The sequence below is a fragment of the Bombina bombina genome, chromosome 9, assembly GCF_027579735.1.
Source record: "Bombina bombina isolate aBomBom1 chromosome 9, aBomBom1.pri, whole genome shotgun sequence".
Classification (NCBI taxonomy): Eukaryota; Metazoa; Chordata; class Amphibia; order Anura; family Bombinatoridae; genus Bombina; species Bombina bombina.
Genome location: NC_069507.1, coordinates 159239095 through 159266682, shown reverse-complemented (window position 1 = coordinate 159266682; position 27588 = coordinate 159239095). Strand labels below are relative to the sequence as shown.

General features: G+C 38.2%; 1 protein-coding gene across 2 annotated transcripts in view; it reads left to right on the top strand.

The window, feature by feature from the left end:
• LOC128640116 (arsenite methyltransferase) overlaps window positions 1-27588 on the top strand; it is a 159448-nt gene that overhangs the window by 19278 nt on the left and 112582 nt on the right. The window contains exons 1-3 of one of the 2 annotated variants that reach the window (XM_053692462.1): window positions 22557-22579; window positions 23053-23107; window positions 25360-25487. In XM_053692462.1, the coding sequence (XP_053548437.1) occupies window positions 22572-22579; window positions 23053-23107; window positions 25360-25487 (191 nt within the window). In that variant the 5' untranslated portion in view covers window positions 22557-22571. Of the gene's footprint in view, window positions 1-22556; window positions 22580-23052; window positions 23108-25359; window positions 25488-27588 lie in introns of those variants that run through there. The other variant, XM_053692461.1, reaches the window with a different exon arrangement.

Genomic DNA, 27588 nt, shown 5'->3' with positions numbered 1-27588 from the left:
GAGTATTTTAGTCTTATATACAAGGCACTTAATTTGTGTCCATTAGGACTTATGTGGTACACTGGGTGTCCCTAGATAGAGGAAACATACCCATAGGTATCAATTGGTGCCAGAGAGGTAAAATTATGAATCCCTATAAATGTATTATTTCTATGTTACTTAGGAATTACAATGTTTTAACCTCTCAAGATACAGCAGTTTGAATATATAGAGTTATCCTAACTTTCTAGGGTTAACCCAAGACAAAGAGAGAAAGAAAAAAACAATCAAAACAAGATAGCTTAATAAAGAGGGGGGAGAACTAAATTCCCCATTAAACGATGTAACACTTAGGTAAACCTATTTAAGCAAGAAGAGACAGTATAACACTTGATATTACAATGTTGCAATAATGTTACTATTTGGCAGCTTTGAAATTACACTTCCCAGAAAAGAAAAACTACTTTAGTCGTGCAAAGAGAAAACAGAAAGAAAAAAAAAACCCTTTCCAGGGGGTACAATGATTAAGATTACAATTACTAAGACGGTTCCACCGTACTGGGCAAAGTAAACTTTTAGTAACCAATAATTGGAATTGGTGATATAGATCTGCTGTTTCTTAACGTTATGTTTAGTCTTTTATAGATTTAGTCCTGAGTTTTTCTTCCCCCTCATTTATTCTCTTCCTCACGGCTGTTCCCCTTTTCCTTCCACAGCAATCAGTTGGTATACTCTTTACCCCCTCTCCTCTCAGGCCACTCTATGCCTGTAGCTCCTGCAGAGTCTTTTTATAAATTGAGATACATCTCTTGGTGAACAGAGCCAAAATAAAAACTTCTTGTAAAAAAATGGGGGTATTACATTAATAAATAAACAGTGAGAACAGGTATGTATTTATCCCCAACAAACTTTACAGGTGTGAGTCAGAGTCCAGGAATAACCCCCCTCCTCAAGCGGGCAGACAATAGGAAACACAGTACCTGCAGGGCTTACTCTCTCCAGCCGTCTTTGGTTCGCCACCTGGTGGTTTAGTATGAGGCCCCTAGGGGCGATGATCCGTGTGGTGCAGCCGTCTTTTGCCTACCCCTCTTGCAACTGCTTAGGCTCGGTGCAGCGTTCACAACCCCTCCTCCTCTCTCGCAGCACCGGTGGGAGAGGAGTGAGAGGCGCTAATTCCAGAAGCGGGTAAAGAGGCAGGATCGCAGACCAGGCTGCAAGAAATCCTGCCACAGAATGCCAGGCAAACACTCACCCCCTCTCTCGCAGCACCGGTGGGAGAGGGGGGAGTCAAATACAAGAGGATGGAGCCCCAGCAGGCAGAAGGTCAGAGAACGCCAACAGGTCAGTCAGGCGACAGCTCCCCGCCGTCCAGCGGAGTCCCACAAGGGGGCGTGAAGGTAGACAGGTGGGTGCAGGTGCGGCCAGGTGGTGAGGAGCCCTGCGGTCAGGAGGCGGTAAGTCCCAGAGAGGAGGAGGGAGGGGGGACAGGAAACGTTTGCGGGATCTCAACTCCTTATGGCTCGATTTTCAATAAAGGTCCAAGACAGGGTAGAGAAAAAAAAGAACAGTGCGGGGGGATTTTTAAAGTGTTCTTAGATAAAACTTTTCCTGAGGATAGTTAGCGGGCTAATCCCCGAGCCAAAGCCATGTCCACCAGGGTTTTGTAAAAGGAACAGTGCAATAGAAGGGCACTGCTAGGTTCCCAGAACGCTGTAGCTGTATATCCCTGTAGCAATCCCTGTTTGGGGTGAGGCGCGAGAAGGTTACCGCCAGCAGCCGTTGGGACTGGAGGTGAGAGCACAGCAGCAATGCCTTGCTCCTCCTCCACCGGAAACCACCTAGAGTATGCAATTTTAAGCAACTTTCTAATTTATGCAAAAAGAATAGAAAAGGCGCTCAAGGCAAGATTCAAGTGAGGGTTTTATTAAACACAGACACACATGCAAACAATGTTGCACTTACTAGAAATATAAAATAATCAAGCACTTAGAGGAAGCGTATAGATGTTTAGAACTCCTTATCGTTCACAAACGGGCTGTGATGGGTAGTCCTTTATGCTGCACCAAAGTTCCTGACCGGTTTCTGGACACCTTGACAGTGCTTGGTGGCTGGTGAGGATAAGGGCACTTCAACTCTGATAGTTTATTGCTGTCCTCAACGCGTTTCCCCCGGTCGACGGCTGGGCTTTTTCAAGAGGTGAATTTGACGTATAGTTTGAAACTTGCGCTCTTTGTCTATTTGAAACCGATTTACACCAATCACAGGATAGGGGTGTGTTCTTGGATTAACCGCTTGTGAACAGTCCGCTCCCGGCTCAGTTTAATTGATGCTGATTTAAAATTGATACTTTATACATAAAATGTTAAAATTGAGTGTTATACAAAAGCTAAATTAATATTCACATGTTTGGTTTTTCATATTCATTCCAAGACATAAGTGACTAAAATTATTAGACAACACTTTAAAACCTTTTGCTATACATTTGAACTACAATACTAAACTTAAAAATGCTTGTATCGTTACAAATGAATACACAATATTTAAACATTGAAACTTAATTGCATTGCACATACAAACTACGAGATCTGTAAATGGATACATACAGTGTATATGCATTAATATGTTTGATGTTTATTGCATTACCCTACAAGCTTAAAAATAAATCAATGCTTTAATTAACCTCTGCCCTGTCAATAGCTTTAGTCTACGGTTTGTTACTAGAATCTGTATAAGCATTTGTTCTATTGCGAGCCTCAATTGTATAAAATGAATGAAAAAAATATGCTTATGTTACTTTATGAACACTTATCCTTAATAAAAACATGTTATTCATTAGAAGGCTTCTAATTTCTAACAGATATTGCGTAACAATAATTCTTAGTACGAATTATTATTTCTAATTTACTCATATTATCAATTATTTTTTCGTTCTCTTGCTATCTTTATTTGAAAAAGAAGGCATCTAGGCTAAGGAGCCAGCCAATTTTTGGTTCAGACTCTAGACAGCACTTTTTTATTGGTGGGTGAATTTATCCACCAATCAGCAAGAACCCAGGTTGCTCACCAAAAATGGGCAGGCATCTAAATTTACGTTCTTGCTTTTCAAATAAAGATTACAAGAGAATGAAGACAATTTGAAAATAGGAGTAAATTAAAAAGTTGCTTAAAATGGCATGCTCTATCTGATTCGCGAAAGAGAAAAATTGGGTTCAGTGTCCCTTTAAGTCCAGATACTATCAGTATAGGTGGAGATACCACAGGCTAAATCAGCTATTTCAAATGCCGAAATAAGGGTAAATGAGCTACTTGTAAACAATTTAATATACTACAGCAGGTAAAATGGATCATTGGGAGCAAATTAAAGGGGAGAAAAATGTTGGGTAAACTGTCCCTTTAAAGGCTGCGTTAGTAGTGAAAATTGATTCATCATACCTCTTTGGTGTTTCAATACTTTCAGAGCTCTGTTTAGCAGATTATTCTGTCCAAAGGTTTCCTTATTTTATCAAATAATGTTTTTTTAGGCTGTTAATCTTTATACAATTATGTCTTTATTTTTCTTACAAAAGAGGATATTGCCAAGACTTTTTAAGTGGTCAAACTTTTCATGTTTGTTGCCTGTGTTGTGGTTTTCACTTTTACAGTTGGAATCAGTCAATTTCTTATGCAAGTCAGTTTTCATGCCCAGTGGGAGAGGATTTCCAGGATCTCATGGAATCCACCTGTATCACAGAGGTTGCCCCTCAGTTGGTCACTTGTATAATGTAGATGCTCCCATAGGAAGGAGTTTTCTACAGACAAAAGTCTCAAGGGCTGGAGAGTTGTTTGGATTCCTAAGACTACCTCCATTAAAGGGATATTAAACACTTTGAGATTGTAATATAAATTGATAAACTGTATAAATGAAAAAAACCTCTGCAATAAACTTCCATTATTTTTGTCCTTTTTCCAGTAACTTAATTCTTAAGTGTGAGCTTTTCAGTTTCTGTTAGAAATGGAAGTGCAGAACACTGTTATATTCCACACAGCCATTGGCTGCACACTCTAGTGACCTATTTATAACTGTCCCTTATTGGCTACAGCAGAGAAGGTAACCTAAGTTACAACATGGCAGCTCCCATTGTTTTATAAACACTAAATCTTTACATTTATTTTGTCAATATTTTTTAGCAAATTAAAATTACATCTACATGTTCTTAAACTAATCTTTTCTTTGAATGCATCATTCTATCTAACATTTTAGGTTTAATGTCCCTTTTTAGCCCGGTGGTGATTCTATTCTTCCTTTAAATATTCTGGAACTGTGTTTCTTGTTTTGAAGACTTTCTCTTTTTTAGTACCTTCTTAAAATTTTGTTAAACAACATTACAGCAACACTAAAAAGGAAAGGAGAATACTTAGCAGGTCCTCAATTCCATAAGCACCTGGCTTTCTGAGTTGAGGATAAATCAAACGCATTACAATTTCAGCTATTTCTACTCCAGGTTTTTGAAATTTGAAAATCAAATTTTCTGAGTCCAATATTATTTATCAAGGAGTCTTTCCCAACATGTGGAATAGACTTAAAGGGACAGTGTTTCCAATGACTTGTTATACCAGCTGCAGAGTATAAAATGTGTGAAAAATTACTTCATTAGGTTTTAGCTTGCAGGGAATCAGATCTCTTTATTTTATCACTTATCTCCATCTGTAAAATCAAAGCTGTATACTTAGAACAATTTGAAAATGAACATATTAATGCTTTTCTCTCCTACAGCCCACTAGGGGCGCGATTACATATACGGTGCAAGCTTCAGCACAATCACTGCAACCCGCGCCGCCCGTAATTTAACCTCGCACATCAGGGTATTACATATACCCCGCCGGCAGCTCATAAAGTGCTGTAAGTCTGATAAACTAGCGATGTCCAGAAATGAGCGTAAATACAAATTTCTGGAGTAGCCAGTGACTTACGGCACTTTAGAAACTGCCAGCGCCTAAGAAAAGTAAAGAAAATAACAAATCTCCCGTAAAAGTCTAACACGCCTCCCAAAAATAAGCCTGATACGTAAAAACCCCTATATCCGCAATCCCCCCTCTCACTACTAGTAATAAATGTATTAACCCCTTAAACCGACAACCCCCCACAACGCAATAAGCCTAATTAAACTATTATTCCCTATATCCGCCATTAAACCCACACCGCAAGTAATAACTAAATTATTAACCACTAAATCCGACATCAAACCCACACCGCAAGTAATAACTAAATTATTAACCCCTATATCCGCCAACCCCAACATCGCAAACTACCTATTAAAACTATTAACCCCTAATCCGCCATTAACCCACAACAAAACCATTAAAACTATTAACCCCTAAACCGCCAAAGCCCACAACGCAAGAAACCTAACCCCCCCCTCTAAATGAACCCAAAATACCTAATTTACAAAATACTAAAGTTACTATTAAATAAAAAAACCTAACACTACTTTAAAAATACAAATAAACTAAGTATAAATTAAAGGGACAGTCTAATCAAAATTCTGGAGTAGACTGTCCCTTAAAGCTACAATTATAGAAAAAAAAAAAAATAGAAAAAAAATTTTTACCAAATTTTACAAAATTATACCTAATCCCTATGAAAAAAAAAAAGCCCCCCTAAAATAAAAACACCCCCTACTCTAATAAACTACCAGTACCCCTTAAAAGGGCTTTTTGCAGGGCAATGCCCCAAGATAATCAGCTCTTTTACAAGAAAATACACAAAACCCCCACCCACCAAACCCCCCCAAATAAAATAACCTAACACTAAACACCCTAAACTACCCATTGCCCTGAAAGGGGCATTTGTTGGGCATTGCCCTTAAAAGGGCATTTAGCTCTTTTACTGCCCTCCCTATCTAAATAAAATAAACCCCCCCAAAAATCCCTTAAAAAACCGTAAGTCTAAGCCCCAGGTTGCTACTCACCATTCCAGTCCGGCAGAGAAGGTCCTGTTCAGGCGGTGAAGTCTTCTTCCAAGCGGCGACCTCTACTTTCTTCTTCCTGGAACATCCTTCGCTGAGCTGAAGACCGTGAAGCTGAAGACCGGCAACCCTGGAACTGAAGACCGGAGACCGCGGAGCCCTGGAGCGTGGAGGATCCTCTTCGTATGATCTTCGCCGCACACTGGATAGAGAATTCATGGGACGAAATTAAAAATGGCGTCCCTTGAATTCCTATTGTCTGATTTGATTCTTCAAATTCAAATCAGCCAATAGGATGAAAGCTATTCAAATCAGCCAATAGGATGAGAGCTACTGAAATTCTATTGGCTGATTTGAATAGCCGGTCTTCAGTTCCGGGATTGCCGGTCTTCAGCTCCGCTCCGTGAAGGATGTTCCAGGAAGAAGAAAGAAGAGGTCGCTGCTTGGAAGGAGACTTCACCACCTGGAACAGGACTTTCTCCGCCGGACTTCAGGAACGGTGAGTAGCAACCTGGGGCTTAGACTTAGGGTTTTTGGGCAATGCCCAACAAATGCCCTTTTCAGGGCAATGGGTAGTTTTTAGTGTTAGGTTTTTTTATTGTGGGGGTTTTTACTGTTGGGGGGGGGGCTTTGTGTATTTTCTTGTAAAAGTGTAAAAGAGCTGATTATCTTGGGGCAATGCCCTGCAAAAAGCCCTTTTAAGGACTACTGGTAGTTTATTAGAGTAGGAGGTGTTTTTATTTTGGGGGGGCTTTTTTATTTTCATAGGGATTAGGTATAATTTTTTTTAAATTTGGTAATTTTTCTTTTTTATTTTCTGTAATTGTAGCTTAAAGGGACAGTCTACCCCAGAATTTTGTTTAGACTGTCCCTTTAATTTATACTTAGTTTATTTGTACAGTATTTTTAAAGTAGTGTTAGGTTTTTTTAATTTAATAGTAACTTTAGTATTTTATAAATTGGGTAATTTGGGTTTATTTGGGGGGAGGTTAGGTTTCTTGCGTTGTGGACTTTGGCGGTTTAGGGGTTAATAGTTTTAATGGGTTTATTGCGTTGTGGGTTAATGGCGGATTAGGGGAAAATAGTTTTCATAGGTAGTTTGCGATGTTGGGGTTGGCGAATTTATGGGTTAATAATTTAGTTATTACTTGCGGTGTGGGTTTGATGGCGGATATAGGGGTTAATACACTTTATTAGTTATTGCGGTGGGGGATTGCGGTTTACAGGTAGACATTGCGCATGCGTTAGGTGTTAATTTATTTTTGCTGGAATTTTTTGGGAGTTACGGTGCTCCCATACTCAGAGTAAGGCCTGCTATGGCTGCCTTTTATTTCGAGGTAAAAATGGAGTAAGATTTCTCCATTTTCGCCACGTAAGTCCTTGCGCTGGATATTGGATACCGATTTGCGACGTACTCCCATGTTAGCCTATGGGAGTAAAAATTGCGGGCGACGGGTGAAATATACGTGCCGCATTCATATGCCGCGCTGTATATAGGATACCAAATCCGTGCAAAAACCGGCGTCGCCTGCTTTTGCGAGCAACGCCGCATATGTAACGGGGCCTTAGGAGTGTAATTTTTTCTGCTGGCTATCTTTACACAGGTTTTTCTACTTTAAGGGCCATGATACCCACATGTTGAAACACTTGAAAGTGCTGCAGCATAGCTGTAAAAAGCTGACTAGAAAATATCACCTGAACATCTTTATGTAAAAAAGAAAGATATTTTACCTCAAAATGTCCTAAGTATTCAAACCCCATTGCAAAGGACTTTAAGCAGAAAATCAGTTTGTCTGTCCCTGGACAGGCAATGGAGTGAGCCTAATACACATGTTATTTCCCTATTTAGTTTAAGGAAGTTTATTATGAAATCTCATGAGAGTTAAAGGGATACTTAACCCAATTGTTTTCTTTCATGATTCAGATAAAGAATTACATTTTAAGCAACTTTCTAGTTTACTCCCATTATCAATTTTTTTTTCGTTCTCATGCTATCTTTATTTGAAAAAGCAGGAATGTAAGCTTAAGAGCCGGCCCATTTTTTGTTCAGCACCTGGGTAGCGCTTGCTGATTGGTGGATAAATGTAGCAAACCAATCAGCAAGCTCTACTCAGCTGCTGAATCAAAAATGGGCCAGCTCTTAACCTGACATTCCTGCTTTTTCAAATTAAGATAGCAAGAGAACGAAGAATAATTGATAATAGGAGTAAATGACAAAGTTGCTTAAAATTGCATGCTCTGTCTGAATCATGAAAGACAAAAAATGTTGGTTTAGTATCCCTTTAAGTGAAATCTCATGAGATCACAGTAAAATAGTTCATGACCTCAGCACTGCTGATGCTGATTGACTGCTGTTCATTTCTTTATTTTTTTAACAGCAGCTGAAGTATAACTTTTTACACAGAACTTACTCTGCTGAGGAGATTGTGAGGTAAAATATCTTCCTTTTTTACATAGAGATGCTCAGGTGATATTTTCCTGTCAGCTTTTTACAGTTATGCTGCATCACTTTCAAGCAAATTTAGCATATGAGTATTATGTCCCTTTTAAGTATAGAAGCTTTCACTACAGGTAGGGATACCATAGGCAAAATCGGCTATTTCAGTAGCTGATATAAAGGTAAAGTTGCTATTTGTAACCCATTTTAATACGCTCCAGCAGGTTACATGGATCATTGGGAACAAATCAAAGGAGAGAAACATTTCGAGCATGCAATTTGAAATAACTTTCTAGTTTACTTCTATTATTCTTTGATCTATTGTTGAAAAGCAGAGGCATAAGGAGAGTGTTTCCAATTTACTTCTGTTATCAAACTTGTTTTGTTCCCATGTAATTTTTTGTTAAAGACATACCTAGGGAGTTGCTTGGAGCACTAGATGGCAGGAAATAGTGCTGCCATCTAGTACTTTTGCAATTGGATAACATTCTTGCAAAACTGCTGCCATATAGTGTGCCAGGCACGTGCACTCTCCTGAGTTTTTTTTTTTTTTTTAAAGAAAAGATACAGAAAAAAACAAAGAACATTTGATAATAGAAGTAAATTAAACATTTCTTTAAAATTGCCTGCTGTATCTGAAACATGAAAATAAAAAAGAGGTCTCATGTCACATCAGATGTTCAAGAGCAAGTGAATGCAATACCACAATTACTATCATTTGCAGACTTTCTAGGACATCTAACCACTTCCTCACTGACATCAAAGAACCTTTTCAGAATAGCTAACCACATACAGCTGGAATATCTGATTTAAAAATATGTATTAATATTGACCCCAGCACCAGTGAGGTAGCCCTGAAGGCATTGTGCTTTAGTATAATTTCAGAAATACAACTTTCTTTTGTAAGTTAAAGTGTCATGGCTTTGACTTGGACAAAGCACCATGAAGCCATGGGGGATTATCTTTGTAAGGCAACTATTTGGTTCTCCTTGGATACTTTTAATTAAAAAAATAATAATAATAAAAAAAAAATATATATATATATATATATATATATTTTAATTATTTTTTTCTTTCATGTAATTAGCAAGAGTCCATGAGCTAGTGACGTATGGGATATACATTCCTACCAGGAGGGGCAAAGTTTCCCAAACCTTAAAATGCCTATAAATACACCCCTCACCACACCCACAATTCAGTTTTACAAACTTTGCCTCCTATGGAGGTGGTGAAGTAAGTTTGTGCTAGATTCTACGTTGATATGCGCTCCGCAGCAAGTTGGAGCCCGGTTTTCCTCTCAGCGTGCAGTGAATGTCAGAGGGATGTGAGGAGAGTATTGCCTATTTGAATGCAGTGATCTCCTTCTACGGGGTCTATTTAATAGGTTCTCTGTTATCGGTCGTAGAGATTCATCTCTTACCTCCCTTTTCAGATCGACGATATACTCTTATTTATATACCATTACCTCTGCTGATTCTCGTTTCAGTACTGGTTTGGCTTTCTACAAACATGTAGATGAGTGTCCTGGGGTAAGTAAATCTTATTTTCTGTGACACTCTAAGCTATGGTTGGGCACTTTGTTTTTAAAGTTCTAAATATATGTATTCAAACATTTATTTGCCTTGACTCAGAATGTTCAACATTCCTTATTTTTCAGACAGTCAGTTTCATATTTGGGATAATGCATTTGAATCAATCATTTTTTTCTTACCTTAAAAAATTTTTGACTTTTTTTCCCTGTGGGCTGTTAGGCTCGCGGGGGCTGAAAATGGTTCATTTTATTGCGTCATTCTTGGCGCTGACTTTTTTGGCGCAAAAAAATCTTTTCTGTTTCCGGCGTCATACGTGTCGCCGGAATTTGCATCATTTTTGACGTCCTTTTGCGCCAAAAATGTCGGCGTTCCGGATGTGGCGTCATTTTTGGCGCCAAAAGCATTTAGGTGCCAAATAATGTGGGCGTCTTGTTTGGCGCTAAAAAAATATGGGCGTCGCTTTTGTCTCCACATTATTTAAGTCTCATTATTTATTGCTTCTGGTTGCTAGAAGCTTGTTCACTGGCATTTTTTTCCCATTCCTGAAACTGTCATTTAAGGAATTTGATCAATTTTGCTTTATATGTTGTTTTTTCTATTACATATTGCAAGATGTTCCACGTTGCAACTGAGTCAGAAGATACTTCAGGAAAATCACTGCCCAGTGCTGGAGCTACCAAGCTAAGTGTATCTGCTATAAATTTTTGGTATCTGTTTCTCCAGCTGTTGTTTGTATTGCATGTCATGACAAACTTATTAATGCAGATAAAATTTCCTTTAGTACTGTTACATTACCTGTTGCTGTTCCGTCAACATCTAATTTTCAGAGTGTTCCTGATAAATATAAGAGATTTTATTTTTTAAATCCATTTAGAAGGCTATGTCTGTTATTTCTCCTTCTAGTTTACATAAAAGTCTTTTAAAACTTCTCTTTTTTTCAGATTAATTTTTAAATGAACATCATCATTCTGATACTGATAATGGTTCTTCTGGTTCAGAGGTTTCTGTCTCAGAGGTTGATTCTGATAAATCTTTGTATTTGTTCAAGATGGAATTTATTCGTTCTTTATTTAAAGAAGTATTAATTGCTTTAGAAATAGAGGATTCTGGTCCTCTTGATACTAAATCTAAACGTTTAAATAAGGTTTTTAAATCTCCTGTAGTTATTCCAAAAGTGTTTAATCTCCCTGATGCTATTTCTGAAGTAATTTCCAGGGAATGGAACAATTTGGGTAATTCTTTTACTCCTTCTAAACGTTTAAGCAATTATATCCTGTGCCATCTGACAGATTAGAGTTTTTTTGGGACAAAATCCCTAAGGTTATGGGGCTGTCTCTACTCCTGCTAAATGTACTACTATTCCTACGGCAGATAGTACTTCATTTAAGGATCCTTTAGATAGGAAAATTGAATCCTTTCTAAGAAAAGCTTACTTATGTTCAGGTAATCTTCTTAGACCTGCTATATTTTTAGCGGATGTTGCTGCAGCTTCAATTTTTTGGTTAGAAGTTTTAGCGCAACAAGTAACAGATCATAATTTTATAGCATTATTATTATTATTCTATAACATGCTAATAATTTTATTGGTGATACCATCTTTTGATATCATTAGAGTTGATGTCAGGTATATGTCTCTAGCTATTTTAGCTAGAAAAGCTTTATGGATTAAACTTGGAATGCTGATATGTCTTCTAAGTCAACTTTGCTTTACTTTTCTTTCCAGGGTAATAAATTATTATCTCAACTGTTTCTGGAAGGAAGGGAACTTTTTTACCAAAGGATAAAAAATCCAAGGTAAATTTAGGTTTAATAATCATTTTTTTTTTCGTTCTTTTCCTCACAACAAGGAACAAAAGCCTGATCCTTCATCCTCAGGAGCGGTATCAGTTTGGAAACTATTTCCAGTTTGGAATATATTCAAGCCTTATAGAAACCTATAGCCAGCTCCTAAGTACCCATGAAGGTGCGGCCCTTATTCCAGTTCAGCTGGTATGGGGCAGATTACGTTTTCTTCAAAGAAATTTGGATCAATTCCGTTCTCAATCTCTGGTTTCAGAACATTGTTTCAGAAAGGTACAGAATTGGCTTCAAGTTAAGGCTTTCTGCTAAGAGATTTTTTTCTTTCCCGTGTCCCAGTTAACACAGCAAAGGCTCAGCATTTCTGAAATGTGTTTCAGATCTAGAGTTGGCTGGAGTAATTATGTTCCAGTTCTGGAACAGGGGCTGGGGTTTTATTTTATCTCTTCATTGTACCAAGAAGGTCAATTCCTTCAGACCAGTTCCGGATCTATCAATATTGAATCGTTATGTAAGGATACCAACATTCAAGATGGTTCTGTAGGACTATCCTGCCTTTTGTTTAGCAAGGGTATTATATGTCTACAATAGATTTACAGGATGCATATCTGCATATTCCGATTCATCCAGATCACTTTTAGTGTCTGAGATTCTCTTTTTAGACAAGCATTACCAGTTTTGTGGCTCTACCGTTTGGCCTAGCCTCAGTTCCAAAAGGTTCTCGGTGCCCTTCTTTCTGTAATCAGAGAACAGGGTTTTGGTATTTCCTTATTTGGACGATATCTTGGTACTTGCTCAGTCTTCTCATTTTCGAAGAATCTCATACGAATCGACTTGTGTTGTTTCTTCAAGTTCATGGTTGGAGGATCAATTTACCAATCAGTTCATTGATTCCTCAGACAAGGGTAACCTTTTTAGGTTTCTAGATAGATTCAGTGTCTATGACTCTGTCCTTGTCAGACAAGAGAAGTTTATCATTGATATCAGCTTGTCAAAACCTTCAGTCACAATCATTCCCTTTGGTAAGCCTTATGCATGGAAATTTTAGGTCTTAGGACTGCCGCATCAGATGCGATCTCCTTTGCTCCTTTTCACATGCGACCTCTTCAGCTCTGTATGCTGAACCAATGGTGCAGGGATTACTCAAAGATATCTCAATTAATATCTTTAAACCAATTATACGACACTCTCTGACATGGTGGACAGATCACCATCGTTTAGTTCAGGGGGCTTCTTTGTTCTTCCGACCTGGACTATAATCTCAACATATGCAAGTCTTACAGGTTGGGGAGCTGTGTGGGGGTATCTGATGGCACAAGGGGTTTGGGAATCTCTGGAAGAAGTATCTCGAATTTTGGTTTGGGCGGAATCCAGCTCCTGTCTAATCTCTGCGGTTCATATCCCAGGTATGGACAATTGGAAAGCGGATTATCTCAGTCGCCAAACGTTGCACCTGGGCGAATGGTCTTCACCCAGAGGTATTTCCTCAGATTGTTCAAATGTGGGAATTCCCAGAAATAGATCTGATGGCTTCTCATCTAAACAAGAAACTTACCTGGTATCTGTCCGGATCCCGGGATCCTCGGGCGGAGGCCGTGGATGCATTATCTCTTCCTTACAAGTGTCATCCTGCCTATATCTTTCCGCCTCTAGTTTCTCCTTCCAAGGGTATTCTCCAATATTCTAAAGGAATGCTCATTTGTCCTGCTGGTAGCTCCAGCATGGCCTCACAGGTTTTGGTATGCGGATCTTGTCCGGATGGCCTCTTGCCAGCTGTGGACTCTTCCGTTAAGACCAGTCTTTCTGTCTCAAGGTTCTTTTTTCCATCAGGATCTCAAAACCTTAATTTTAAGGTATGGAGTTTGAACGCATGATTCTTGGTCAAAGAGGTTTCTCTGACTCTGTGATTGATACTATGTGACAGGCTCGTAAATCTGTATCTAGAGAGATATATTATAGAGTCTGGAAGACTTATTTTTCTTCAGGATGGTTTAGATAAAGGTTTGTCCGCAAGTTCCTTGAAAGACAAATCTCTGCTCTTTCTGTTCTTTTTCACAGAAGGATTGCTAATCTTCCTGATATTCATTGTTTTGTACAACCTTTGGTTCGTATAAAACCTGTCATTCAGTCAATTTCTCCTCCTTGGAGTTTGAATTTGGTTCTGGGGGCTCTTCAAGCTCCTCCGTTTGAACCTATGCATTCATTGGACATTAAATTACTTTCTTGGAAAGTTTTGTTCCTTTTGGCAATCTCTTCTGCCAGAAGAGTTTCTGAATTATCTGCTCTTTCTTGTGAGTCTCCTTTTCTGATTTTTCATCAGGATAAGGCGGTGTTGCGAACTTCTTTTGAATTTTTACCTAAAGTTGTGAATTCCAACAACATTAGTAGAGACATTGTGGTTCCTTCATTATGTCCTAATCCTAAGAATTCTAAGGAGAAATCGTTGCATTCTTTGGATGTTGTTAGAGCTTTGAAATATTATGTTGAAGCTACTAAGTCTTTCCGAAAGACTTCTAGTTTATTTGTTATCTTTTCCGGTTCTAGAAAGGCCAGAAAGCTTCTGCCATTTCTTTGGCATCTTGGTTGAAATCTTTAATTCATCTTGCCTATGTTGAGTCGGGTAAAACTCCGCCTCAGAGGATTACTGCTCATTCTACTAGGTCAGTTTCTACTTCCTGGGCATTTAGGAATGAAGCTTCGATTGATCAGATTTGCAAAGCAGCAACTTGGTCCTCTTTGCATACTTTTACTAAATTCTACCATTTTGATGTATTTTCTTCTTCTGAAGCAGTTTTTGGTAGAAAAGTACTTCAGGCAGCGGTTTCAGTTTGAATCTTCTGCTTATGTTTTTCATTAAACTTTATTTTGGGTGTGGATTATTTTCAGCAGGAATTGGCTGTCTTTATTTTATCCCTCCCTCTCTAGTGACTCTTGTGTGGAAAGATCCACATCTTGGGTAATCATTATCCCATACGTCACTAGCTCATGGACTCTTGCTAATTACATGAAAGAAAACATAATTTATGTAAGAACTTACCTGATAAATTCATTTCTTTCATATTAGCAAGAGTCCATGAGGCCCGCCCTTTTTTTGTGGTGGTTATGATTTTTGTATAAAGCACAATTATTCCAATTCCTTATTTTTTATGCTTTCGCACTTTCTTATCACCCCACTTCTTGGCTATTCGTTAAACTGAATTGTGGGTGTGGTGAGGGGTGTATTTATAGGCATTTTAAGGTTTGGGAAACTTTGCCCCTCCTGGTAGGAATGTATATCCCATACGTCACTAGCTCATGGACTCTTGCTAATATGAAAGAAATGAATTTATCAGGTAAGTTCTTACATAAATTATGTTTTTTGTATCTTCACATGCAGCGTTTGTAATAAAGAAAAGGCACATTTCCCTAAGCACACTCATCTTATTTCCCTATTCAGTGTAAGGAAGTTCACAATGAAATCTCATGAGAGTTGAGTGAAATCTCATGAGATCACAGTAAAAGAGTTCATGACCTCAGCACTGTTGATGCTGATTGGCTGCTGTTCATTTTTTTTTGTAACCAGCAGCTGAGTATAACTTTTTACACAGAACTTACCCTGCTGAGCTGAGGACATTGTGAGGTAAAATATCTTCCTTTTTTACATAGAGATGCTCAGGTGATATTTTCCTGTCAGCTTTTTACAGTTATACTGCATCAGTTTCAAGTGATTTAGCATATGAGTATTAGGTCCCTTTAATCTCACTGGCCTTTATCTTGATGTTACATTTACCTTCACAAAATTTTCTCAAATAATTAATGTATAGCCATGTCATACCGTAATAATGGCAGGATGGGGAGTTGCATAAGTAAAATGTGATGTTGTTGTCCAAAAGATTTTTTCCTAATTCAATAAGGCAGAAGTTGTCCCCAGCACTTAAAGGTGTATGAAACTCAAACATTTTCTTTTGTAATTCAGTTAGAGCAGTGGTTTTCACACCTTAGGCCTCCCCACCAAGGCAGAACATGCTGTGATCTGAGATGTCATCGTAGAAAATGCAGCATGTCTGCATAAAGAATGGGACACAAGGGAACTGTTAGCACTTTCGCTTTGCATCACTGCTCCACAACAGGCTGTTCTCTATAAACAGCACTTTGCTCTGGCTGCATTGTGTACACAGTGCAGCCACAGTGAAGCACTGTTTGAAAAGAAAAGTCAAATGCGGGGTAGCACTACAAAGCAGCAGCACATTACTTGATAACTGCCTCTTAACTGCTTCATTATAATATATATTAAACTTAAAAATTTGATTTATTCTCCAGTTATTCAGTATATTGCAATTGAGTTCTTGTGAACTGCTGGTGCAATGCCGCCCCCTGCAGATTCGCGGCCAATCGGCCTCTAGCAGGGGGTGTCAATCAACCCGATTGGGTTGATTTCTGTCCGCCGCTTCAGAGCAGACGGACAGGTTTTGGAGTAGCGGTCTTTAGACCGCTGCTTTGCAGATCCGCGGCCAATCGGCCTCTAGCAGGGGGTGTCAATTAACCCGATTGGGTTGATTTCTGTCCGCCGCTTCAGAGCAGACAGACAGGTTTTGGAGTAGCGGTCTTTAGACCGCTGCTTTGCAGATTCGCGGCCAATCGGCCTCTAGCAGGGGATGTCAACCAACCCGATTGGGTTGATTTCTGTCCGCTGCTTCAGAGCAGACGGACAGGTTTTGGAGTAGCGGTCTTTAGATCGCTGCTTCATAACTTCTGTTTCCAGGCTCGCCGGAAACACGGGGCATCAAGCTGATAAATTTACCCCCAAGAGAAAGAAGAAAATTTGATAATAGAAGTAAATTAGAAAGTTTGTTTAAATTGCATGCTCTATCTGAATCATGAAAGAAAAAAGAGTTTAATGTCACTACATAGAGATTGAAGGAACTGATTTATTGGTAAATATAAACCTACTTCTGTATTAATACAAGCATACTGTGATAGGCTAAATATACAATAAAAGATACCACTATGAACGCGAGGATAGACGTAGGAATATTTCAGAATGTTTATGTAAGCTTACAAATTGCTGTACTTTAAAAAGAATCTTTCATTTAAACGGACATGAAACACAAAATGTTTCTTTCATGATTCAGATAGAGAATACAATTTTAAAAAGCATCCCAATTTACTTCTATTATTTAATTTCCTTCATTCTACAGATATCCTTTGAGGAAATAGCAATGCCCATGGGTGAGCCAATCACACAAGGCATCTATGTGCAGCCACCAATCAACAGCTACTGAGCCTATTTAGATATTCTTTTCAACAAAGGATAGCAAGAGAATTAAGCAAATTATATAATAGAAGTAAATAGGAAAGTTGTTTAAAATTTCATGCTCTTTCCAAATCCTGAAAGAAAACATGTCCCTTTAAGCTTTTATTGTATTTTATTTCTTCTTTTTTCTTTATAATTCCACATGTATGATAAATGTTAGTTATTCTTTAGCAAACTATCGCCTAGATTTAGAGTTCTGCGTTAGCCGTCAAAACCAGCGTTAGGGGCTCCTAACGCTGGTTTTGGCCGCCCGCTGGTATTTAGAGTCAGTCAGGAAAGGGTCTAACGCTCACTTTGCAGCCGCGACTTTTCCATACCGCAGATCCCCTTACGTCAATTGCGTATCCTATCTTTTCAATGGGATCTTTCTAACGCTGGTATTTAGAGTCTTGGCTGAAGTGAGTGTTAGAAATCTAACGACAAAACTCCAGCCGCAGCAAAAAGCCAGGAGTTAAGAGCTTTCTGGGCTAACGCCGGTTCATAAAGCTCTTAACTACTGTGCTCTAAAGTACACTAACACCCATAAACTACCTATGTATCCGCCTCACTCCCGCCTCAATAACCCTATAATAAATAGTATTAACCCCTAATCTGCCCTCCCTAACATCACCGACACCTAACTTCAAGTATTAACCCCTAATCTGCCGACCGGTCCTCACCGCTACTCTATTAAATTTATTAACCCCTAAAGCTAAGTCTAACCCTAACACTAACACCCCCCTAAGTTAAATATAATTTTTATCTAACGAAATAAATCTTATTAAATAAATTATTCCTATTTAAAGATAAATACTTACCTGTAAAATAAATCCTAATATAGCTACAATATAAATTATAATTATTTTGTAGCTATTTTAGGATTTATATTTATTTTACAGGCAACTTTTTATTTATTTTAACCAGGTACAATAGCTATTAAATAGTTAATAACTATTTAATAGCTACCTAGTTAAAATAATTACAAAATTACCTGTAAAATAAATCCTAACCTAAGTTACAATTAAACCTAACACTACACTATCAATAAATTAATTAAATAAAATACCTACAATTATCTACAATTAAACCTAACACTACACTATCAATAAATTAATTACATATAAATACAATTAAATAAACTAACTAAAGTGCAAAAAATAAAAAAAGAACTAAGTTACAAAAAATAAAAAAATAATTTACAAACATTATAAAAATATTACAACAATTTTAAGCTAATTACACCTACTCTAAGCCCCCTAATAAAATAACAAAGCCCCCCAAAATAAAAAAAATGCCCTACCCTATTCTAAAATAAAAATTGAAAATCTCTTTTACCTTACCAGCCCTTAAAAGGGCCTTTTGCGGGGCATGCCCCAAAGAATTCTGCTCTTTTGCCTGTAAAAAAAAACATACAATACCCCCCCCCAACATTAAAACCCACCACCCACATACCCCTAATCTAACCCAAACCCCCCTTAAATAAACCTAACACTAAGCCCCTGAAGATCTCCCTACCTTATCTTCACCACGCCGGGTATCACCGATCCGTCCAGAAGAGGCTCTGAAATCTTCATCCAAGCCCAAGCGGGGGCTGAAGAGGTCCATCATCGGGCTGAAGAGGTCCATCATCCGGCTGAAGTCTTGATCCAAGCGGGGGCTGAAGAGATCCATCATCCGGCTGAAGTCTTCTATCAAGCGGTATCTTCAATCTTCTTTCTTCCGGATCCATCTTCATCCCGCCGACGCGGAACATCCATCCTGGCCGATGACTTCCCGACGAATGACGGTTCCTTTAAATGATGTCATCCAAGATGACGTCCCTCGAATTCCGATTGGCTGATAGGATTCTTTCAGGATTACCTGTAAAATAAATATAAATCCTAAAATAGCTACAATATAATTATAATTTATATTGTAGCTATATTAGGATTTATTTTACAGGTAAGTATTTAGCTTTAAATAGGAATAATTTATTTAATAAGAGTTAATTTATTTCGTTAGATAAAAATTATATTTAACTTAGGGGGTTGTTAGTGTTAGGGTTAGACTTAGCTTTAGGGGTTAATAAATTTATTAGAGTAGCGGTGAGGTCCGGTCGGCAGATTAGGGGTTAATACTTGAAGTTAGGTGTCGGTGATGTTAGGAAGGGCAGATTAGGGGTTAATACTATTTATTATAGGGTTATTGAGGCGGTAGTGAGGCGGATTAGTGGTTAATAACTTTATTATAGTAGCGGTGAGGTCCGGTCGGCAGATTAGGGGTTAATAATTGTAGGTAGGTGGCGGCGACGTTGGGGGCGGCAGATTAGGGGTTAATAAATATAATATAGGGGTCGGCGGTGTTAGGGGCAGCAGATTAGGGGTACATAGGGATAATGTAGGTTGCGGCGGTGTACGGAGCGGCAGATTAGGGGTTAATAATAATATGCAGGGGTCAGCGATAGCGGGGGCGGCAGATTAGTGGTTAATAAGTGTAAGGCTAGGGGTGTTTAGACTTGGGGTACATGTTAGGGATTTAGGTGCAGACATAGGAAGTGTTTCCCCATAGGAAACAATGGGGCTGCGTTAGGAGCTGAACGCTGCTTTTTTGCAGGTTTTTTTCAAGCTCAAACGGCCCCATTGTTTCCTATGGGGGAATCGTGCATGAGCACGTTTTTGAAGCTGGCTGCGTCCGTAAGCACCGCTGGTATTTAGAGTTGCAGTGGCAGTAAATTATGCTCTACGCTCCCTTTATGGAGCCTAACGCAGCCCTTCCGTGAACTCTAAATACCAGCGGTATTTAAAAGGTGCGGGGGAAAAAAAAACACGCGTAGCTAACGCACCCCTTTGGCCGCAGAACTCTAAATCTACATTTATCTTAAATTTGTCTGCATTCAATCAATATAACCATGCAGATTTACTGGCAATAACGTTTGTTCATGCCTAAAACTGCCTGTTTCTTAACCCCTTAATGACCGAGGACGTGCAGGGTACGTCCTCAGAAAAAAGGCAGTTAATGCCTGAGAACGTACCCTGCACGTCCTCGGTGTGGAAAGCAGCTGGAAGCGATCCTGCTCGCTTCCAGCTGCTTTCCGGTTATTGCAGTAATGCCTCGATATGGAGGCATCCTGCAATAACCTTAGATGGCCATCCGATGCAGAGAGAGCCACTCTGTGGCCCTCTCTGCACCGGACATCGATGGCCGGTATCGTTGGTGGGTGGGAGCCGGTGTGGGAGGTGGGTGGCGGCCATCGATGGCCCTGGTCATGTGGAGGGGGGCGGGATCGTGGGCGTGCAAGTCCGGGCGCGCGCAGGGGTGCGCGCACGTGCATGAGGGGGCGCGCGCGGGCGCGCGCCGGGGCAGGAACCGGGTGGGGACCGCTGCACTACAGAAAAAAGTGTCCCAAAATAAAAGTGGGACCAGTAATTTTAAAAAAAAACAACCTTATTCGTTATTTAGGTGGTGGGGGTTGGTCCGTGGGGGGGGGGGGAAGCTACACTACAGAAAAAATAACAAAAATAAAAAAGAAATAAACTTTTGATTGTGCAAAATGGGTACTGGCAGACAGCTGCCAGTACCCAAGATGGCCCCCAATAAGTCAGAGGGGGAGGCTTAGAGAGTTGTTTTGGGGGGGATCAGGGAGGTTGGGGGCTAAGGGGGGATCCTAAACACAGCATATGTAAATATGCTTTTTTTTTTTTTCTTTAAAAAAAAAAAAAAATCTTTTATTTTAGTACTGGCAGACTTTCTGCCAGTACTTAAGATGGCGGGGACAATAGTGGGGTGGGGGAGGGAAGGGAGCTGTTTGGGAGGGATCAGGGGGGTGGGATGTGTCAGGTGGGAGGCTGAACTCTACACTAAAGCTAAAATTAACCCTGCAAGCTCCCTACACACTACCTAATTAACCCCTTCACTGCTAGCCATAATACACGTGTGATGCGCAGCAGCATTTAGCGACTTTCTAATTACCAAAAAGCAACGCCAAAGTCATATATGTCTGCTATTTATGAACAAAGGGCATCCCAGAGAAGCATTTACAACCATTTGTGCCATAATTGCACAAGCTGTTTGTAAATAATTTCAGTGAGAAACCTAAAATTGTGAAAAAATTAAAGTTTTTTTTAATTTGATCGCATTTGGCGGTGAAATGGTGGCATGAAATATACCAAAATGGGCCTATATCAATACTTGGGGTTGTCTACTACACTACACTAAAGCTAAAATTAACCCTAGAAGCTCCCTACATGCTCCCTAATTAACCCCTTCACTGCTGGGCATAATACGCGTATTTTGCGCAGGGGCATTTAGCAGCCTTCTAATTACCAAAAAGCAAAGCCAAAGCCATATATGTCTGCTATTTCTGAACAAAGGGGATCCCAGAGAAGCATTTACAACCATTTATGCTATAATTACATAAGTTGTTTGTAAATAATTTCAGTGAGAAACCTAAAGTTTGTGAAAATATTTGTGAAAAAGTGAAAAATTTTTTTTATTTGATCGCATTTGGCGGTGAAATGGTGGCATGAAATATACCAAAATGGGCCTAGATCAATACTTTGGGATGTCTTCTAAAAAAAAATATATACATGTCAATGGATATTCAGGGATTCCTGAAAGATATTAGTGTTCCAATGTAACTAGCGCTAATTTTGAAAAAAAGTGGTTTGGAAATAGCAAAGTGCTACTTGTATTTATGGCCCTATAACTTGCAAAAAAAGCAAAGAACATGTAAACATTGGGTATTTCTAAACTCAGGACAAAATTTAGAAACTATTTAGCATGGGTGTTTTTTGGTGGTTGTAGATGTGTAACAGATTTTGGGGGTCAAAGTTAGAAAAAATGTGTTTTTTTCCATTTTTTCCTCATATTTTATAATGTTTTTTATAGTAAATTATAAGATATGATGAAAATTATGGTATCTTTTGAAAGTCAATTTAATGGCGAGAAAAACGGTATATAATATGTGTGGGTACAGTAAATGAGTAAGAGGAAAATTACAGCTAAACACAAACACTGCAAAAATGTAAAAATAGCCTTGGTCCCAAACGGACAGAAAATGGAAAAGTGCTGCGGTCATTAAGGGGTTAAAGGGACATGAAACCCAATTTTTCTTTTTCTTTTTTTTTTTCTTTTGTGAATCAGAGAGATTTCAATTTAAACACCTTTCTTTACTTGTATTATCAGATTTTCTTCATTCTCTTGGTATCCTTTATTGCAGGGATGTAATCTTAGGCACCGACACATGTCTGTAGCATTACATGGCAGTCGTTTTGTAAGAATGTTGTACATTTGCAAGAGCAGTAGATGGCAGCACCTCTTCCTGACATGTAGTGTTCCAGAAAGGTGTACACTAGATATCTATTCAACAAAGAATACCACGAGAACAAAGCAAATTAGATAATAGAAGTAAATTATAAACTTTTTTTAAAATTGTTTGCTCTATCTAAATCATGAAGAAAAAAATGGATTTCATGATTCCATAAGAACAGAATTCCGTTATATGTTCCACTATGGATGCAAGCAGCTAGAATGCCAAAATATCCCTACTTTGCAGGTGGTTGGCAGCAAAACTGCAGCATGCACTGAGATGGAACGGAATTCAACACATCTATGTAAAGCCAATAAAAAATATGACCAGGTATGGGTTTCCTATTATTATTTCTAGTATTAAAGCTAAACACTGCAAGATTGCTTGTTGATCTATAAGTACCACAACTTAAGTTATGAATTCCATTTGTGCTTCATCCTTCCAAAAACAAAGATAGAGAACACTGTCAGGATAGGACCCATTCTGCTCCACCTGAGACCTTTCCAAAATCAAGTTGAAAAAAAATGAGACATTTTTATTATCATATTCATTTATTTATTAAGTGAAAACATATTATGCAGAATATTAAATATAACAATTTATTTGTATCCCAAAATGCGCTTTGCATATTATATATTTAGTTGTTGCTGTTAGTTGTTGTTATATAGTTGTTTTTTTATGCTTAAAAGAATATAGCTAACCTTCTAAAAAGAGTTAGTTTATCAGTTTCTTCAGTCTTTTTTTCATGGATAAATTGTAATGGTGTTTCTTTCTTTCTCTTCATGTCTTGTTTATTTGCTTAGTTCTTCCACATCCAGCTGTTGTCCACAAGGTCTTCAAACTTATCAAGATGTCAAGGTAATGCAACCATGAAGCAAGGATGTTTAATTAATCTAAACCAAGTGTGTTCTCTTTTTAACAAGTATTTTCTGCCTTAATAAAAACCAAAATATATTTCTTCAAGGATTTAATGACATTATTTAATGTTCTCAAAGAGTTGTTTTTTTGGAATCAAGACTTACTTCATTATGTTGAAATACATTATGCAAACCTAATGATTTATTAGTGTTAAAGAAATATTGAAACTGACTCACGTGTGTATGTATGTGTGTGTGTGTGTGTGTGTGTGTATGTATATGTATATGTATGTGTGTGTGTGTGTGTGTGTGTGTATGTATGTATATGTGTATATATATATATATATATATATATATATATATATATATATATATATATATGTATGTGTGTATATATATATATATATATATATATATATATGTATGTGTGTACTGTGCAAAAGTCTTAGGCCACCATTAGATTTGTAGTTTTAGCATCCATATTTATTTTTTGGTCTCTTTATTAAGATACAAACAGGAAATATGTACACAAAACTATAAAAAAACTACATTTTCAGAACAAAATTACTTCTTCAGGCAAAATTCAGTATTTAGTGTGACCTCCCTTCTTTCTTGAACGATTTTGGGTAGACTGTCCTGATGTTTTCTGAAGTAATCTGTTGGTATATTATACCAGACTTCTTTCAGTGCTTCTCAGAGCACTTCTTTAGATTTAGGTTGTCTTTTATTTCTTTCTCTGTCCAGGTGATCCCATACTGCCTCTATAATATTCAGGTCTGAACTCTGTGGAGGGCAATTCATTACTGTCAGTGTTTTAGCAGCTATTTTTCTCTCCAAGAATGATTTCCCTGCATTAGCAGTGTGCTTGGGATCATTATCATGCTGAAAAATAAAACCATTCCCAATCAGGTGCTTTCCAGAAGTAATAGCATGATGAATTAAAACCTGTCTGTACTTTTCAGCATTCATGATCCCATAAATTCTGACAATATTGCCAATACCACAGGCAGAAATGCAGCCCTAAACCAGGACAGACCCTCCACCATGTTTCACTGAAGGTCGCAAGCACTCATTCTTCCATCTCTCTCCAACTCTTCTTCTCACATATTGTCGACGATTGGAACCAAAAATTTCAATCTTGGATTTGTCACTCCATAATACCAATTTTTGTGAGCTTTAGCATATCTTAGCCTTTTTTTGCCCTGTCCCCACTTCCGAAAAAGTGGTTTCTTGTCTGCTACCCTTCCACAAAAAACATTCCTGATCAAGCTTCTTCGGACTGTAGAAGGGGCAACTTGGCATCCTGATGAAGTTGCCAGATGCTAAGCCAGGACCTTGCTGGACTTCTTCCGGTCTCTCAAAGAAGAAACTCTAAAAAAAATTCTTATCAGATTTTGAAAGTTTTCTTGGCCTTCCGGTCTTTTTTTTTTTTTTTTTTTGTCCTTCACCTCTCCCGATTCTTCAAATGTCTTTATAACAGCTTGAATACCACATCTTGAGTATCCAGTTTGTTTACTGAGTTCACTTTAAGAGTGGCCTTGCTGATGCAAAAGTATGATTTTATATCTTTCAAATTCTGTGATCTTTGGCATTTTGAATGGAAAGATGTGATTGAAATTCAATCTTATTAGCAAGCTTCCAATGAATAAACTCATACCGTATATGTATGTAATGCTCAAGCATGTCTTGCACAAGTCTGGTGTAATAGACCTTTTTCACAGCAGTCATTTTGACATGAAATAGTAGGACAAATACAGGTGTTAGCAATGACATTAATTAGGGTTCCATTCCACTTAGGTTTACGAGATCCAGGTTCCTTCTATTGCTCAAGTGTAAGGGGAGGTCACCCTAAATACTCTCCGCTTTAGCCTATGCAAGCTGTTATTTTTTTTTTTTCTTCTCAGATTTTTTTAATACTGCATACACATCCTGTGTTTTCTGGTTGTATTCTAATATAGAGACAGAGAAATAATTATAAATGGTCATTATACTATTGCTAAAACAACTCTCTCTCTCTTTCTCTCTTTCTCTTTTTCTTTTTTCTCTTTCTCTTTTTTTTCTTTTTCTCTTTCTCTTTTTTTTCTTTTTCTCTTTCTCTTTTTTTTCTTTTTCTCTTTTTTTTTTTCCTCTCTTTCGGGCTACTTTATCACAACAAAATGATATCTTTTAATGCTGTTTAGTCTTCAGTTTCAAAACTTTATTTCAGTAACTTTTAATTAAACATTCAAATGTAAACATTTACTGTTTTGCCAGGATTACTATGGGAAATACCTGAAAAGTTCAAAGGATCTAAAAACAAATGCTTGTGTAACCCCATCAAAGCCATTGCCAAAATTTATAAGAGATGCACTCAGCGAAGTACATGATGATGTCTCCTCAAGGTATGGACGTTTAGTAACACAGTAAGCAGAATGCTATGTAATGTAATTGATTTAATGCTGTTTTGTGTATGTGTGTGTGTTATATAATTATCACCCTGGTACATGCCCTCCTACAAAGACTGTCCCCTTATGTATGTGTAGAGGTGCCAATTTTTAAAAAACATGGTGTGGCCAATAATGTGACCTGCTCAGTCTACGCTCCAAAGGCACAATAAAGCAGCACACTTGGCACCTAGCCCTGTCTCTATCCTCTGAATAACAGGCTGAATCTGTAAGCACATGGCTACATCACATGCTTTTTCTATTACTATTTGCTAGGGCTGCAAACAACTGATGTGGTTGCTCCTGTTGTTTGATATCTCTTCCATATAGCTAATGCAGGCTGCATCTGATGCACCTTTTCTTACTGGCAGTCCAGGTAGTCGATGAGACTGCACTTAAAGGGACATTAAACACTAAATACATTCTAGACAGAATGATGCATTCAAAGATGCATTCAAAGAAAAGATGACTAACATGTATTTTTAAAAGTTTCATTAGTTGTTTAAAAAGTGACAAAATAAGTGTAAAGTTTTAGTATCTATAAAACACTGGGAGCTGCCATGTTGTAACTTGTGTTACCTTCTCTGCTGTGGCCAGAGACAGTTATAAATAGGTCACTAGAGTGTGCAGCCAATGGTTGTGCTGTATTTAACAGTGTTCTGCACTTCCATTTCTAACAGGAACTGAAAAGCCTCACAATTTCAGAATGGAATTACAGGCAAAGAGGACAAAATAAATAATGAAAGTATATTGCAGAGCTGTTTTATACATACAATTTATCATTTTATATTACCATCTCAAAGTGTTTAATGTCCCTTTAAGGATATTTCCCAGCAGTACTGCAGGCATGTGGTGCATCTACTCCAACATCATTTTTTTCGCTTTTTATTCCTTTCTCTGTCTCACTCCTTTTCTTTCTTTCTGGGTTGCCAAAAAAGGGGGTTCAGTGGTATCTGGTTTCTAGACCATTGCATGTTAGACAAGTAAGTGGCCACAAAATATTCAATATGCATTTATGATAACTATGTATTTAGAAAATGCGTACCCGCGAAACACCTTTTTCTTTACAATATATGTTATGGGAAACGATAATTTTCAGTTTGTCTCCCTACCCGTCAGACACTAAGAACATTCACAAAGGTTTCAATGACTCTTGCTGCAGAAATGAGAAAAGAAATGCAAGTGTAGCACTATTTACGCAATGTTCTAGTAGTGGTTCCCTCAAAAGAACTCGCCTGCAATAACAAGAAGCACAGGTGGATGCTAACACATGTCTGTTGCAGAATATACTTCTAATCAAAACTGAAATGCACTGTTATTGAGCCCTTGTTGGGCTTTCCTCAATGTATAAAAAAGCAGTCATCAGACCGCTGCTTCTTACTCTCTTCTCCACCTCTGAGGTTGCTGACCTAAAACACCTCATGCATGTTTGTTAAGGGTGATTGACAGACCCTGGTTGGTCGCGTAAGAGCAGGGGTCAGCGTTGCACAAGCAAAAGGTGGGTGGGTAGGTTTTCAAGTCAGGGACCTTGTCCATCCACAGATTGATACACAGGGGCCCTTAGACTTATCAGGTAATACTCAAATCGGATCAGCTCAGAAATCATTTGTGCAACAGTTTTCCAAACTAAAATATTGGAAGATGCAAGATAATTTCAAGCATCACATTTTTAAAAAAACCATCACAAATCGGATATATCCCTTCTTATTGGTCAGTCTTTGCTGGTTAGTACATTTCTGTATGTATAATTGAATATACTGTTGAGTGGGTGTGTTTTCAAGGACCATTCAATGCAGTACACTTGCATAATTAACAAGTGCATAATAAAAGACAATGATTTAACACCACACCTGAATTTCAAATAAGCAGTAGATTTTTTTTTAATACATTTAAGCATTATTGGCAAACACTACTTTTCTTTTGCAAGATATACCGAGTCCACGGGTTTCATCCTTACTTGTGGGATATAATCCTCCTGCTAACAAGAAGTGGCAAAGAGCACCACAGCAGAGCTGCTATATAGCTCCTCCCCTAACTCCTCCCCCCAGTCATTCTCTTT